General features: G+C 37.9%; 1 protein-coding gene across 1 annotated transcript in view; it reads right to left on the bottom strand.

The window, feature by feature from the left end:
- Positions 1–16634, bottom strand: part of LOC122875815 (protein diaphanous homolog 3-like) — a 183962-nt gene that overhangs the window by 128716 nt on the left and 38612 nt on the right. Inside the window, exons 10-17 of the mRNA XM_044195365.1 lie at positions 14126–14236; positions 13505–13623; positions 13163–13279; positions 8788–8906; positions 8639–8703; positions 7819–7923; positions 4447–4777; positions 1957–2064 (exon numbers count right to left, since the gene is read on the bottom strand). Coding sequence (XP_044051300.1) covers positions 1957–2064; positions 4447–4777; positions 7819–7923; positions 8639–8703; positions 8788–8906; positions 13163–13279; positions 13505–13623; positions 14126–14236 — 1075 coding nt within the window. The remainder of the gene's footprint in view (positions 1–1956; positions 2065–4446; positions 4778–7818; positions 7924–8638; positions 8704–8787; positions 8907–13162; positions 13280–13504; positions 13624–14125; positions 14237–16634) is intronic.

The following is a 16634-nucleotide window of genomic DNA, read 5'->3' as shown; positions in this document are numbered from 1 at the left end:
AGAGAACAGAAATCAACTCATATTATTCAGTGTGCTCTTATTTAATTTTGTTCACTCTGACCTGCTCACTCAAAAGGAAAAACACCCATTTACCACAATTTGCTCACTGAGGAGATGTGTTACTGTGGCACTGACCCTTTGCCAAAAACCACATCCCACTCTGAACAGATAAACAGAGGAGCCATAAAGGATATTACCGCTGTGAATATAACATCTACTTACTCAAATAAAATTGTTTCGCTCTACCAAATGCAGTAATATGAATTCTGATCGAATGTGTATTTCCAGCCTTATATTAACATTTTGAATATATATATATTTTTTTAAATCACTGTATTTTTATTTACACTTGCTTAAGTTGAGGTCTGCCAAAAATACAACTGTGATAGTCTCAAAACGAACTGTTCCAAGTTCCCATCCAAACTCAGCAGTTTGTGTACATGATGGCAGGGATTCTCTTAGAAAACAACAGATTAAGGAAGTTTCAAGGGATATAAATGAATATTTAATAAGAAAAACTGAGTGAATACTGTTTCATACCGTGTCCTTTTTAATGTTTAATGGTGATCCAGATGCTGCTGCTCTTAAGTGAGATGAAACATGATGCTACATAGCTATGTTAATAAGAAGACAAGCCCACATTCACGTATGCATACATGAACGCTCACTGACACACAGCAGTAGTAACAACTGGATCTGACAGCTGAACCCATCAGTCATGCTGCTCCTACAACCTCCACTGGGATGGGAGGAAACAGGAAAGAATACAACTAAGAGAAAGGACTCAAACCACAAGAAAGGTTTGATTTAGTCAAATGTTTCATGCCTTTCTCACCAAATCTAAAATGCATTATCTGTGAGCAGTAACAAACCAGGTGGCCGACATACTGCAGAGCAGCAGTGCTTTTGTGTGCCTCTTCATATGATGAGAAGTGTATTTCATGATTACTGTAAAAATGAAATGCTGTGTGTGTTAACATGTGCAGGCTGTGGGTCATTACCCTAACAGAAAAGTACAATTGTCTGCTGATGGACATTCTTCCTTTGCCTTCTTCAGGGAACATCTGCTTGACTGTCTGTCTACTTGTTTGCCATTTAGTTCTGCCTCCATTATTCAACACCTTGACCGTAGGGAACAAAGATGCACTTGTGTGTAGGGGGGTCTTATGTGCCTTGAGAGGAGCAGCATAAAGACAGGTAGATAACACATGGATGAATAATTCAAATTGGCGTAAGCTAGCTGAGTCAGTGACAAGACAAGAAAGAAAACACAAGACAGATGTGAATAAATCATCAGAGAAGGGACTAATAGACCAAGCACAGGAGAAGACAAGATTGATAACATCTCTTGCTACCTGCTCTAGCTTTAATCATTCCAACAACCTTGTACATGAATATTCCTGATCTAGCCACCCACAGTTGTATATACTGTACTATTTATATACATAATAATGATGTTTAGACAGTGCTGTGATAATTCTAATATTATTTTGTTCCATCATGCATATCTCATTATTCATTCACTGAAAGTGATACAAAAAAAAACCAGTTTGTTCACTAACAGTAGCCTAGAGGGTTGGTACAAGCACTCACACACTTGCCTGTATCTTTGTCATGCAATTCCTCCTCAATGAAGACACATGGCCAATTACTCACAAGCACAGACGCATGCACGACACAAAAACAGAAACGCATTCAAATTTATTCTCCCTAGCACCACACTGAAAATTTATGCCAAAGTGCAGTCTTGAGCCAGAAAGCTGGGACGGGGAGACGAGAGAGAAGTGAAGAGAAAAAGAGTAGGTGCTGAGTAGAAACATACCGCACAGAGTAATCTAAATAGGAATAGTGTCCAAACCCTGAAAGAAGGCTAATTGAAACAACAAATAAATATATAATAAGTCAGGCAGATAGACATTAAATAAATAAGTATATTAAAAATGTAGTGAGTCTGACCTGTTCTTTGAGAACAAAAAGTGAGAGCAACTCTGCTGAGCAATTCAGGTTTTACGTATTGGTTCTCATCAGCCAGCACCCAGAAACAGCCCTCTGACATTTCTGGGGACGAATCTGAAAACACACACCCACAGTTCAACACATTTAGTTAGCACATAGTTCTGTATTTTACAGATTATAGTGGCTATAAAGAGAAATGGCAATTTAAAGAAAATACATCATTCTAATCAGATATTAGTCGCATGTTAAGGCTACAAAAGACCAATCGAAATGAACTTGCTTGTCAGTTCCCAAAGTAAATATATGTTAATGGTTAACCTACCAACTGAAGTGAATATTTGGAATTCTATTCTTGTTAACATTATTTATTTACTTGTTGCAAAGTACCTATGTTCAACTTGAATACTGTAGTTAGGCACAAAAAGCACTGTATACCAAGGCACCAAGTCCAATGCTTTTTTTTGGCAATTCTTTGCCAGTTATCATGTTCCAGATGACCCTGAACAGCAGCTGACAGTAAAGTAGAATCCAATGCAATCTTTACGTTTTTAATTCTATGCTATCTTATTGGCATATATTGCCTTTGTCAGGATAGTATGGTAGAAAACACACACACACACACACACACACACACACACACACACACAGACAGTTACACAGGACACCACCTTGGGATACAAAAAAATGTGAAAATAAGATGGCTTTGAAATCCTTAGTAACAGACATCAAATGTAGAATTGATATGTAAACATAAAGGTATAAACATGAGGTTGTAATAATAAAGTTGCAGACATGATGTTCAAAGGCCGTAACACTGTAGGGCCAACTAAACTTTAACTAAGGCGACTAATAGTCCATAGTCATATGACAAGGACCACAATCTAAAGACATATTCAATCAAAATAGTCAACCAATTGAGAGTGGTGACAAAAAATGTAGAAAAAGAGAGCAGAAAATGAGAGGACAGAAGCAGTGTGACCAGAAATGACAGCAAAACGTGTCTCAGACTCAGCATAGTTTTTTTCTGTTACATTTGACTTATGAATGTAACACTGTGAAAAAAAACGCTCCGGTGTTGTGCCCTAGTCTTATAATGGAAAACCCTGCTGTTCATTCTGGCATCATGTTGGTTAAAATATTGGTGACATTCTTATCCAAATAAACACGCATGTAAACACAACGGGCAATATTGTACGATATATGGACATAACCTTGATCATTTTTGCTGTCCTCGATAAGTCGATAAAGTAATTATCGGGGCAGGCCTACATGCACGTAATAAGAAAAAAAAAATCAGTGCTGAGAACTGACATCTTGCAAGAAACAACTTTTTAAATTTAATTCAAGCTCGATTAAGCAATATGTTTAAAATGAACACTTCCTGTAATATGAAAGGGCTGCTAGTATTTCTGATGCTTTGGAGAATCAACACCCTACTCTGCAAATTTGTGCACCTAATATTAAACTGGTTGTCACTGCCAGCACCAAACTTAGACAGGGCAACTGGAGCCAAGAAAGTGACAAGCCAATAGCATGTCAAGGCTTTGCTGCTGCTAGGTTGTTTGGGGCTCTTCCTGTATGTCAAAAATAGTTTTATCACTGAGCTCATTAACATGTTTAGTCCCTACTCTAAAACTGGCTGAGCCACAAAGTAATAATTGGAAGTTTTAAATCTTATTACTGAAGAAGTTTCAAAACAGCTTTGTACCAAGGATAACCATATGTGGAGGTTTCATACAGCTGTGCCATAAGTCCTCCTCATGTCCCACTAAAAGGTTCACTTGAAATCTCGAGCATATGGTATAGTTTGCTGAACACCTGTACCGATGTACATCTGAGATTAAATTATTAATCAAACCACAAACTAATATGACTTGTGGTGTGAACTAATATTGCTCTGCAGAGAACATCTGTAGAGGTACCACAGAGGCTGCTCTGACAATAGCATCTCATCATCTGTTATTTTCAATTATGAGTGGCTTGGCACAGGGGTAGGAAGTTGTTGTTTAATTCTTAGAAAAACATCTGTACTGTTCAGGCGCTGCCAAAGAACATCAGGAACAAAGTTAAGAACAGAGAAAAGGGCCACTATAAATACCTGGCCTAAATTTTCAGTTTCTTGTCTCAAACTTTTTGTTAACCATCATCCAGCACAGTGGGAAAACATTTCTAATATCTCTCATTATACTGTAGATCAGTCAATATAGAAATCTGTAATAGTACCAGTTATCAGTTAGAAGACACACCTCTAAAATTTACTGCAATCCAATATACTAAAATAGCATAAGAATAAATCCTATATTTGTGAAACTTTCAGTGTTAAAATTTTAGTTCACTTTGTCAGTGAGGTATTGATTCAACTCCACAGTAATTTTTTGAGGCTTTAGTTAGTAGTATATCAGACTGCATTTTATTAAGATGTTTTTCTAATATTATCTCAACCTCGTGTATGAAAATGGGGGTGGTTAAATATTAGAAACACTTTGTAGTGTCTTACCTTGGACCAGTTGAGGCGCTTCATGGAGGTCTCAGGCTTGAATTCTTTCTTAGGCCTGAGGCCGTAAGGCAGCGCATGGTGGGTGGGGGAGCCTAGAGCACCCCCAAACCCTAGAGGGGGTGGAGGGGGGGCTCCAAATGGAGGAGGCACTCCAGGTGGGGGAGGTGGGGCAGGACAGCCAGGTAAAGGAGGCGGAGGAGGTGGAGGAGGGGGAGCTGGCACCCCAGGTGCTGGAACATGGGGTTGAGGTCCGGACGAGAATGCTGAGGAAGATGACGTCTGTCCAACATGGGCTGAGGACAGACCCACAGGTACAGCTCCAAACTGGATAGGCAGGGAGAAGAAAAAATGTATGAGGGGACATACACATAAAATACTAAAAATAATGCTCATTTTACGCAAAGGGTGACAGCTGATAATACACTGTAGCTTAAGCTAACATCCAAAACTATTGAAAACACATTATGGAGTCATACTGTTACACTGGTGACGATACTTGTTCTTAAAATAAATAAATTCTTGATTTTGGTCTCTTCAGGAGATGTATCATAATACAAAGATAATACAACACCAGCATTATTTTTCAACCCCCCCACATGCTTTGCTCAGACATGTGTTAACGTGTGTAACTGTGTGAATGTACTGCAAAAACTGTATATCTAAGTAAATCAAATAATCTTTTATTTAACTTTAAAATATGGCTGGACTTGGTTTTAGTATAAAATGATTATCTAGCAAGAGAATCAAAAATCCTTGTCACTGCAGTATCAACTCCTTCATATTCCTTTATCTGAGCAGTATTGTAAACCACCTTTATAATCTTAATTTAATTCTTGAATTAAATAATTAATATAGTTCCAAGGACCTTGTCCCTAAAAAAGCCTTTTCACAGCGTTTATAAAGTTAAACAGGTTCAAATCTTTTTTTCCCCAATCACTCTGAAGGTCAGATAATATTTTGAAGTGGCGTTTTTTTATTCTAGTTTCAACAAATGTTATTGATTGTTGCTTATCTCATCTGCAGATTTTTTGTAGCTTGATTCTAGCAAACATTACTCAATTACAGAATATTTTGTTTGTTTCTAGGAGGGATTTTTTTTTACAGAATGTAGAGCAGTGCTCAATAGGACCTTCTGGTCGGTTGGTCATTTGTGTTACTTTCATAAAGAGAAAGGTGCTTCTTAATCCATTATTTTCAGAGACGGGAGGGACCTGATGTATTTTATTTTTGAGTGATTATGTATACAAACAATATTCAAATACATTTTCAACAAATGTGTTTGTATTAATAATCATATGGTTTAATAGACTATAAGCCTTATAAGACAGAAAGTCAAAACACTCCCGTTTTCACAACTTTGAACTCGCCCAACATAATGGAGACTGCTATGCCTAACTTACTGAACATTTACTCAGCTCCAAACTAATTGACACCATGTCAAAGAACCTGCACAAATCGCTACATCGGCCCATAGCCTCAGAGGACAGAAGAGCTGAATGGATACATTTTTTTTTGATGGCAACGTGAGAATTTTACTACGGACTACTTTCTTAATGAGGGCTGGTAACTGTTCAAGCTCAATGATGGATCAATACTGGCTGTCCGTGACCTGACTTCAAACCTGAAAGCTATAAGTTTTGAAATGTTTTATGTTGTTTTAGTGTGTATTTTGCAGTTTAGCCTGTTGAACTTGGCATTAGCATGTTGTGCGGATAATGTGGCTACTCCTACAGGATGGGGCGATGCTGGACTAATGTTGTAATATTGAGGGACAGTCAAGAGAAACTGTGTGAACATTAATCTTTATTTGAAGCCAACTAAATAACGAGAGTAGTAGGTTAACTGTCAGTAACAGTTTTTTCATGTTGCATTTCGTAGAAGTTTATACTGCAGCGCTAGCTCAGCTAGCGTTAGCTTTATTGTCATACGGAAGCCCGTTCTCTGTGATCCTCGCTGGTGTGTGTGTGTGTGTTGCTGCTGTATGTAAAGTTACTTGATAGCTACTTGTGAAAAAGAAATGGTCAAATTGCAGGAATTCATTTGCTTAGCAATATTGTGTAACTTTGATAGAGTGCACTCAGTGTACTGTGGCCAATTTAGTTAATCTAGAGATAATGTGCAGATCCGCCCCCCCGCCCCCATCGACCAATGGATAGGTTGAAGAGTAGGTAGAATATCAGTCGACCAAGATTTTCTTTGGTTGACTACAGCCCTAGTGCTCAAGAAACCCTTTCCCGGAGAAATAAAATAGAATAGAATACATAGAATTCACATTTCAAGGGGAAAAAAAGAAAAATGACTGAAACTGAAGAGAAAAAAATGGAAGCATACGAACTACAGTATCTGCCAAGTGTGTAACACAGTATGCATTTCTCTCTAACACCACTGTGCTACGGATAACAGAGGCGTGTTCTCTCAACCATCCAGCAGAGGCCAAATGCTCATAAACCGTCCAGATTCTGTCCAGAACATACCCACAATAATTTGTTTTTTCCAAAGCTAAAAATCAAATGTTATAACCGGGGCTACAAAGCTTCGTAAATTGTATCATACAGAGCAAATGGCTTATTGATCCATGCACCAGTTTTAGATTAAAGACGCACACTAAAGGTCAGCCCTGGGCCCTTACTCTGCCACTGCCTCTAGAGGGAAGAACACCTTTGCTGAATTAACAAGTGTATGTGTGTGTATGTGTGTGTGTGTGTGTGTGTTGATGAAAGTTAGACTGACACAGACAGACAAACACAGCAAGACAAAGTTTGTGTGTACGTACCCACAATTGGCTAAATGTACCAATGTCATTTGAACCAATTTAGTATTTGAGTATTCTTTGTGTGTTTGCTCTCTCAAATTGAAAAATTATCGGGAAAATAAAAAGGAAGTTCTCTTCCCCTCTCTGAGAGTGTAGTTATCTTGCAGTGCCAGGGCATGGGAGCAACTCTCTGGAGTGTTGGGGGGTTGAAGAGTGGCCCAGTAGTGAGGTTGAAGGGGGTTGTCAGAATAAATTGCTTTTAGAACAATTTCCTCTTATGGGATAAAGATCAGAGAATCAGAAATGGCCAACATGGAGGACTGGTCAGTGTTCTCATTAGACTTAGGGTCTGCTAGCCAGTGGAGCAGCCTCCATGTCAAACCAAACTGCAGGCTCTAGCGGATAAAACCCCCCATCCTATCCATATCCCACACCCCAAAATAAAAAGAACATCTCATAATGGAAAGTAAAAAAGGAAAGTTGAATTGCAATTCTTTACTAGTGTTATGGGGTTTTGTTGAGTAATCAAATCTAGTATTTTCTCACATCCTCTAAATAATTAACACAATTTACATAAACTGACATTGAAAACAAAGATTTATAGGTCATGTACCTGGGACCTGAAGGCCTGCACCTCTGCTTGGAGTTCAGCTATTTTTTCTTCACACTTAACCAGCTGAGCTTGTGCCTCCTGTCTGCTTAGAAACTCCTCGTCAAACTAAAAAGAGAAACATGTATCCAAATGAATCACTCAAGCACACACTGATATTGAATTAATCTAACTAGGAATTAACATTAGCAGTATTCGTTAAAATTGTTTAAGTCTTATGGTATAATCATTTTATATAATCAACAATCATTTTACCTTGATTACTTTAATTTAATGATTGAATTTCAACCTTTTGCCAAACACCCATTCATTAATAAAATGCTTTAAGTACCATTTACACATGCCAATCAGTGAGCCCATCCTTCTAATCAGGATCTACAACCTGCTGCTACCCAAACTTCAATTAATCACAGCAGCCAATCCATTTGACCTCCCACGTTTCACAAGCATGTGTGTCTGTGTGTGTTACAATGACAAAAATTAAATATACATTTGCAAACCTATTTTGTTTTTCATCTATGTTATACACGGCATTTTCTGCTAAGTGATGACTGCAAATTTACAATATGTTTGGCTCTTAAGTTACTGCTATGATCTTGCATTATTATTTTTAACAATACAAGCCCCCAGGAATTGTCATGGTTAGGTTTACTTCACAGTGTTAATGTTTTATTATCTAAACAGATGTTATTTTATAGAACAAATTAGAATAAATGCCAGCATGCCTTAGTGGGTTTTGTTTTGGCCAGGTGGTGTAGTGGATATGTAGTCAGACGAAAATTGTTTTAGTTTTTTTTTTTTTTTTTTTTTGGTCAATACTTGCCTTCTGTGCCAGTTCTGAAGTACTTTGTTCATACTCATCAATTCGAGCTTTATCTACACACACCTCTGAAAGCAAAAACAGAATAAAAATAATTTATTTACAATACATTATATTTCAATAAAACAAACTGCCAGAAGAGTGTGACTTGCCTAAGAGGTGGGTGAAGTCCACATCTAAGCGCTTGCGGTAACTGAAGTCTGGGTCTGTGCCACTACGGTGGAGCACAATTTGAGACACACACTCCTCAATGATCTTAAAGTACTGGGGCCTGAGAGTCAGGTTGAGTGAGAAAAGAAAGTCAAGCGAAAAAGACAAAGCGGCAAAAACATATATCATTTTATTTGATTTAATTTCATACTTTTAATCTGGTGTGTGTATGCATTTGTACAAGAGTTGTTATCTGGACAGAGTCAAGTGTGAGTAAATTAAATATCTGCACGAAAAGCAGTGCAAGTGAGAAGAAATAAGGAAATATAGCATATTCCAACAACTTCTACAGTTATGCCTGTGCAACCAATCAGAGTAATTGCATAATAGATATCAGAGATCCTACACATAACAGGAGGCTCCAAGTCGAGGATACTTACCATCAGGTTTATGTATTATTATGTATTACTGAATCAAATCAAAGCCATACAACGGGTGAAAACACAGAGCATCACAATACATTTTAAATGCTCAAATATCATTCATGCTTTTGACATGAGAATCTATCCAGAATTCTTGCATATCTTTCTCCAACACCTAACCCGAACCCCCACCACACACCCCCAACCATTCAGAAGAAAATGGGTAGACACAACAATAATAGGTAAGAGATATGGACAGCAGAAAAAAAATTAACAAAATAAAAATGATGGGGCTTGACAGAGGACAGAAATGGGGCCAAAACTGTGTTCTCAGTAAACCGATATACATTATGTATACCATAAAAAATATAGCAAATAAAAACATTTTTTTCTTCCTGGTCAGATGTTTTTGTATTGATGAGGACACATTTTTTCAGCATGTAAACTTTCATTGATGATAAATAAAAAAGACTAACTTGGGATAATATGACCAACATGAGGCACATGCTAATGTTACACAAGTTAAGGGTGGTTTCTTTTGGTTTCTTTAGAACTAACACAAATACCCATTATGCCAGTTACACCTTAATATATGAACTGTTTTGATGATAGTGAACAATGGGGAATACACACCAACCTATTAGCAGTTGCTGAGTAATTGCAGTTCAAGTGTTTCAAATGGCTCTGTTGAATGCATTGATCACAGAATAACCAAGGGCATGCCATAATAAGAAAAAGGAGATATTATCATGCAACAACAGTTGACATGCAAGGCTGGGAGCCACAGTGCTATTGCAAGTTAAAGGGAAAGTGTCTGTGTGATCTGCTCATTATCTTACAACAATACCATTGAGAGTCCACAGCCCTTCTACACCAAATCATTAACTAATACTTTGAGACTTATAAACAGTGATGAATCATGGACACTGCCTTCCACATCTTCCTAAAGCAATGCTGAGACTGGATCTGATAGTATGAATACCATATCTATGATTTTAAAGATGAGCTGCATGAAGTAATCATTGTCTGAAAGAAGATGAAAATATTAACAATTAAATGAAATAAGGCATGCTGTCAGTCAAGCTGCTGGTGTTCTTTTCATTACTCATTCGTGACTTGTGACTTTGGGAAAACAACTAAAGATCACATCACCAGTCAGTCGCAAGAGATGCAGTGCATTAAAAAGGGATCACATTCAGATATGATGCCTTATGTGCCAGTGTTGAAAATTAATGACACTGAGAATATAGAACTGCCTGAGGAAACCTAAATGTATTCTTTAAAAAAAAATAAATAAATTACTTGAAGCCAACTAAAAACAGACTGAGGAGCTACACCATGTAGTATGAAAATGTAAGTAAAGTTTATTTAGTATAGCACCTTTCACAGAGCAAAGTCACAAGTGCTTCACAAGAGTAATATTGATTTAAAAAATAAAAAAAACACAAAATTACAAACACTACACAGCTTGAGGTGATAGATAGGCCAGTTTGAATAAACAACCGGTCTTCAGCTGCTTTTTAAAAAGGCGTCAACAGAGACCGCAGAAAGTATGTCTATAGGAAGAGTGTTCCACAGTGTCAGAGCCACCACTTCAAAGGCACAATCACCCATTGTTTTCAGTCGAGCATGAGGGACAACCAGTAAGCCATGGTCAGAAGACCTAAGTGACCTACTAGTGACATAAGGGTGGCACACCACATGAGCAGCAGTTTCAGACCTGTATGGACCAAGAAACACAGAAAAACTTCTATCCAAGACACAGGAGGAGAACCAGTCCAGGATGCTCCCAGAGACACCCACCCACTGCCTCAGCCTTTCCATCAGGATGCTGTGATCTACAGTATCAAAAGCAGTGCCAAAACAGAGCATTCACCCACATCAGAAGACATTATTATGTCATAGGAGACTCTGAGAAGAGCTGTTTCAGTGGAATGCTTCTGACGAAAACCAGATAGGAATTTATTTGCAGGGAAATAGGAGAGAAGCAGTCCAAAATTGACGGCCAAGTTGGATAAGCAGAAAAGGGAGTAGAAGAGGGGATGATGCTAGCCCTGACATCTCTAATCCTATCCACAAAAAAAGAGAGAAAGTTACTGCAATCCTTATTTGAAAAAACATGCACATCAGGAGGTAAGAGGGGAGAAAGGTCGGTGATGGTATCAAACAGGATTTTAGGGTCATGTTTACTGGAGGAAATTAGGTTGGCAAAATAAGAAGCCCTTGCATATAAAGGTCTTTGTAATAAAGATGATGAATTTGGAGCTTGGTGGATTTCCTCAGTCGCTCTACCCTCCAACATTTACACCGGAATCAACGAATAGTGTCATTTAACCATGGGGATAAACTCAAGTCTCATTTTACTAGGAGCCACTTTATCCAAAACTGCAGAGCAATGTGTATTAAAGGAGTGGACCAGACTATAAACGTCAGCATGTGAAGACAACACTGCGCTTGGGTCAAAAGCTGCAGAAAACTTCTCAGCTGAGAGGCGGTTTAAGAAGTGAGAGCAATTTACACATTTACTGGGCAGAGAATCTAAATTAAAAGACAAGTTGAAGAAAACACATTCATGATCAGTAGCATGCAGCATAAAAACAAGGTCCAAGGTATGACTCCTAATGTGTGTGGGACCAGACACATGTTGAATAAAATTAAAAGACTCAGTGACATTAAGAAAATCAACAGCAAAGCTGCAAGAAGTATATACTGTACACTGTGTACAAGAGCGTGTTCTGGTGATTTGCCCTTAGGATGACAGCCCTCACATACTTATGAAGAAAAAATTAAAACTGAAACTGAAAAAAAAAAAGTTATTGTTATATGTCACAATACTTGAATGCATACACGTTTTTCTAAGTGTATCTACAGTGGTGTGCAAAAGTGTTTGCCCCCTTCCTGATTTCTTATTTTTTTGCATATGTTTGTCACACTTAAATGTTTCAGATCATCAAACAAATTTAAATATTAGTCAAAGATAACACAAGTAAACACAAAATGCAGTTTTTAAATGAAGGTTGTTATAATTAAGGGAAAACAAAATCCAAACCTACCTAGCCGTGTGTGAAATAGTGATTGCCTCCTAAACCTAATAACTGGTTGGGCCACCCTTAGCAGCAACAACTGCAATCAAGCGTTTGCGATAACTTGCAATGAGTCTTTTACAGCACTGTGGAAGAATTTTGTTTTTTGTGTTCACAGTAAATATTCTTATGCTGATACTAATGCTTACAAAATGAATGGCACCCATGTTAACATTTCAGAATAATTTCAGATGAAGAACATTAATCAGACAGAGCCACAGCAAAGTCTGAGACACTTTAGGTGTTGTTTTTGGGTAGGTGAAAAACTGCAGGTGATACATTTAATATTCTTCAGATTAGAGCTCCATCTTTTGATCAAGCCAAGGTTTAACTCACACCCAGCTTTGAGTGAACCAACATAAAATAAGCCTTTGAAAAGTACCATTAATAGGAGATGAGAAATACTCTGGAGCCATGGTTGTTATAGATGGCTTGGAGATGAAAGAGTCAACATTCTCTTTGTTAGCCAATGTCATTGAGATGGTTTAAGGCAGAGTGAGATCTCCACAAAACATAAGCTCTTCACCACTGTATATCATTACCAGTGTTCAAAAGGTGTTTAGACCTTTGCTTGTGTGCACATTCAGCTAAGATTAAAGTGCCATATGTCAGTCATCATTATTATGACACAGACTTTAAGTTATGTTACTGTACACCTCTGTCACTTCTATAAAGAGACTAACAGAGCTAATTAAGTAAACTAAAGAAACCACAGAAAGTGCAAGTCACGAACACACAGGAAGACACTGAGTGCAAATGATGGAAAGCATAACGAATCAAATAAGAGGAAAATGAGAAGTAAAAAACTGCTTGCGTCATTACACTGTAGGTAATTAATGTTCTGTGTGTATGTGTGTGCTGCTGATTTTTACCTGACCAAGTAGTCATTGCGTATAAGCATCAGGTGCTGCAGTATAGACAGGAAATAGGACTCTGCACTGCTGTCCTTCACCATGCTTTGCACAATACTGAACACATCCCCCGCATCAGTGCACAGAGTCAAGGACTCATACGTAAATGGAAACATTTTCACATAAAAAAGTAGAAGCTTCTGAAATAAAAAAGAAATTAAAAGATTACATGCTTTCAGGAATAACTGACCTTAGCTGGATGCCATGAACGTTTCCAATGTATATTAGCAAAATTTACAAGAAACAAACACTGAATCAGACCTTAGAGTTACATGTTTCTGTTTGTAAATATGACAAGGATATTCCAGTTCGCTCTTGATGTCTTCCAGCCTATGAGAGAACTCTATCATGTCCTCTTCTTTGTGCTCCTCAAATACCTTTAGCTGAATGTCAAGGGCCTCATTCCTGATGGCTGTCAGTTGCTACAGATGTAATAAGGAAGAACAAGAACAAGGTAGAAAAAGTACAAAAAAAAAAAAAAAACAGATTCTGAGAGATAAAGAATTAAGCAAAATAAATCAGAAAGAAAGACTGGAGACCCTCTCTGACCAAAAGGGAAGCATCAAGCCTTAAGTAAAGACAAGGAGCACATTCTAAATGCTATTACTCATCATGATAAACAGGTGTGGGGACCAGTTTCTCATTTGAATTTATTTGTTTTCTTGGCAGCTACAGCAACATTGTTTACAACAGATAAACACGTTAGGTAGATGGTATAAAAGCCTGTAGGAAGATTATTAGCCCAGGCACTAGAAACTTTATTGGTTTGTGGGTGCTAGCACAGACAGAGGACGTGCAAACTTCCCTCTGTGTTTCATAAATTATTTTATTTCACTGAAGTAGACAACTCATTTAAATAAATATTGTGTGTGTGTGTGTGTGTGTGTGTGTGTGTGTGTGTGTGTGGGGGTATGTTGTGCTTACCGGCAATATTTCTTTCAGGCCACAGCGCATAAATTCATTTCTGATGTGCAGCCTGAAGTCCAGCTCATCAGGGGATGTTACTAGTGCATTGATGAGCTGCATGCATGCCACCTGCAACATGAAGGGTGCACAGAACAAAGAGAGACAGAGAGTGAGAACCAAAGAAAGAGGCGATGGACTTCTTTTTCCAGAAGTTGATGAAAAGCATGCCGGCATGCATTCTAAATGAGTTATGTCCCTTGGAAGCAGAAGACCGAAACTAATGCATGTCTATTTTCTCCAGTCACCAACTAGGGGGGCTGATTTTAATATTAATGCAACAACTGCAGACCCATACACACAAAACTAACTAACAGTCTATTTAAGGGCAAACTCGCTCTTTTGGAAGCTGTTTTTTACTCCCCTCTGAGTTTGGTTTACTGCACAGGGACCGCTATGCCTTGTGACTCTTCAACTAGCCGGGCAAACACAGACAGAAAAATCAATTATTGATCAGTGAAGCAATCCACTCATGTGTTAAAAGAGGGTATAGCAATGCAAAAGCCCAGAAAGGATATTCAGATGTCTTGAGGTTTATTGCCAATTTGATAGCACACTTATTTTTGTCATGGCACTTAAGCTTAGTAATTACCTGTCTCCAACGTACCATTTTAATATTGTAAATCAGGTAGGTAACATTACAAAGTGTAACAAAAACTTTGTCTTGACATGTGACTGGGGTGCAATGGCCATCAAGAAAACAATACCACTGTTAACATGAAAAGATCATAACAATTATTTGAATGATTTCCTACCTTTCACATATCCTTTGGTTTCAGTATATACAAATTCATTTTAAGTAAAATCAATTCGCAGAGAGCTGAAACTTGCTAGAGATTCATAATCAATAACAAGAGACAAGGGGAAAGATCACTGCAATGCTTCACATAATTTTTCATGAGTAAAACATCACAGTATAGATGCTATGTTAGTATTTTAAGTCTCATTTTATTCCAGTTCATTGTACATTTTAAGGTATATTTAACCATCTCCATCAGCCTCAGCTTTTGAATGTGAATAATGCATAGGTCAATTACAAATAGGTAAAGACACTAAGAAAAGAAAATCGAGGCACCTGTCATTTTGGTGGTCCCCCATGTGTTTATTTACACCGATTGTTTAAATGCACACTTTCCCTAAGCCAAAGGCTGCCAGGGGAGACAGTGTATACATGTAGTAAAGTCTGACAAAGAGCCTTTGGCCACACATTGTGGTTAGGGTAACAGTATCTGTGCTTAAATAATGCATGGAGTTAAAAGGAAACTGTGCCGTGTATTAGGAAGTGGGAAGTAATAACAAAGCATCAATAAAACACAACTAAGTCCTTATAAACATTCCAGTACAAAGGGCGATGTTTGTATAGCCACAGATCAGTTGTGTGTATTAAATGCCTCTGTACTGTTCTTTATTCCCCTATTGCTATATAAATGCACTGTGTAACCCTGCTTTTTTTTTACTGTATTAACTATATACCCTGTTTGTAAAGCACTTTGTAACTCTGTTTTGAAAGGTGCTATTTGAATAAAAGTTATTATTATTATTATTATTATTATTATGATGATGATGAAGGAAATTCCGGCTTCCACTACCCCTGAAATCCTGGTTGTCATTTCTTATTTTCTTTTTGTCCATTCCTCCTTCCATGCACTATTACTTCCTTACCTCTCACTTTCTTAGATGCTCATTGTGTGTGTGTGTGTGTTTGGGGTGGAAATTGGATGATCACTCTCTTCACATCCCTCAGCTACCAATTAAAAATGAAGACAACATTCTTTAAATTACATGAATTCTTTTGAATTACATTACTGTGACACACACAACGATGCTGTCTCTGTTTAAAACACCCTGTTCTAGTCTTTCTGACTACTCAAAGCGCTTCAACTACATATCTCATTCACCCCATTCACACACATTCATACAGCGATGGCAGAACTGCTCATCAAAGTAACTAAGCATTCACACACCGAAGGCACAGCCCTCGGGAGCAATTTGGGGTTTAGTGCCCCAAAGACACTTCGACATGTGGGCTGGGGGAAGCCGGGATCAAACCGCCGTCCTTCCGATTGGTGGACGTCCCGCTCTACCACTAAGCCCCAGTCGCCCCATAAGGGTGAAGGGTTAAGGGGGTGCATAAGATGATGATATTGGCCAAGTACATGGTAAAAGACAGGTAAAAACTTGTCAACCTTTAAATTGGATCAAGAAGGATTCTGAGTTTACTATTTATTAACTTTGGTTTAAGGAAGAATATGAGAAAGGGACACCTTCTTTATGTATACTGTAGATTAGAGAAATCTGTGGATTTATTGTTTTTTTTTTCCTTGTAGCTGTTATTGTTTTTTTCTTGTACAATAAAATAATTCCTGGATTTACTGTACTTAAAGAATAGCTTGTTTTTCATGTTATTACTAGATGTTCCTGTACCTTAAATGCCAACAGTATCATCAGTAAAGGTTATCATGGAAGATCT

The sequence above is a fragment of the Siniperca chuatsi genome, linkage group LG1, assembly GCF_020085105.1.
Source record: "Siniperca chuatsi isolate FFG_IHB_CAS linkage group LG1, ASM2008510v1, whole genome shotgun sequence".
NCBI lineage: Eukaryota > Metazoa > Chordata > Actinopteri > Centrarchiformes > Sinipercidae > Siniperca > Siniperca chuatsi.
Note: the sequence above shows the minus strand (reverse complement) of the source record. Positions and strands in the feature narration are given on the sequence as shown.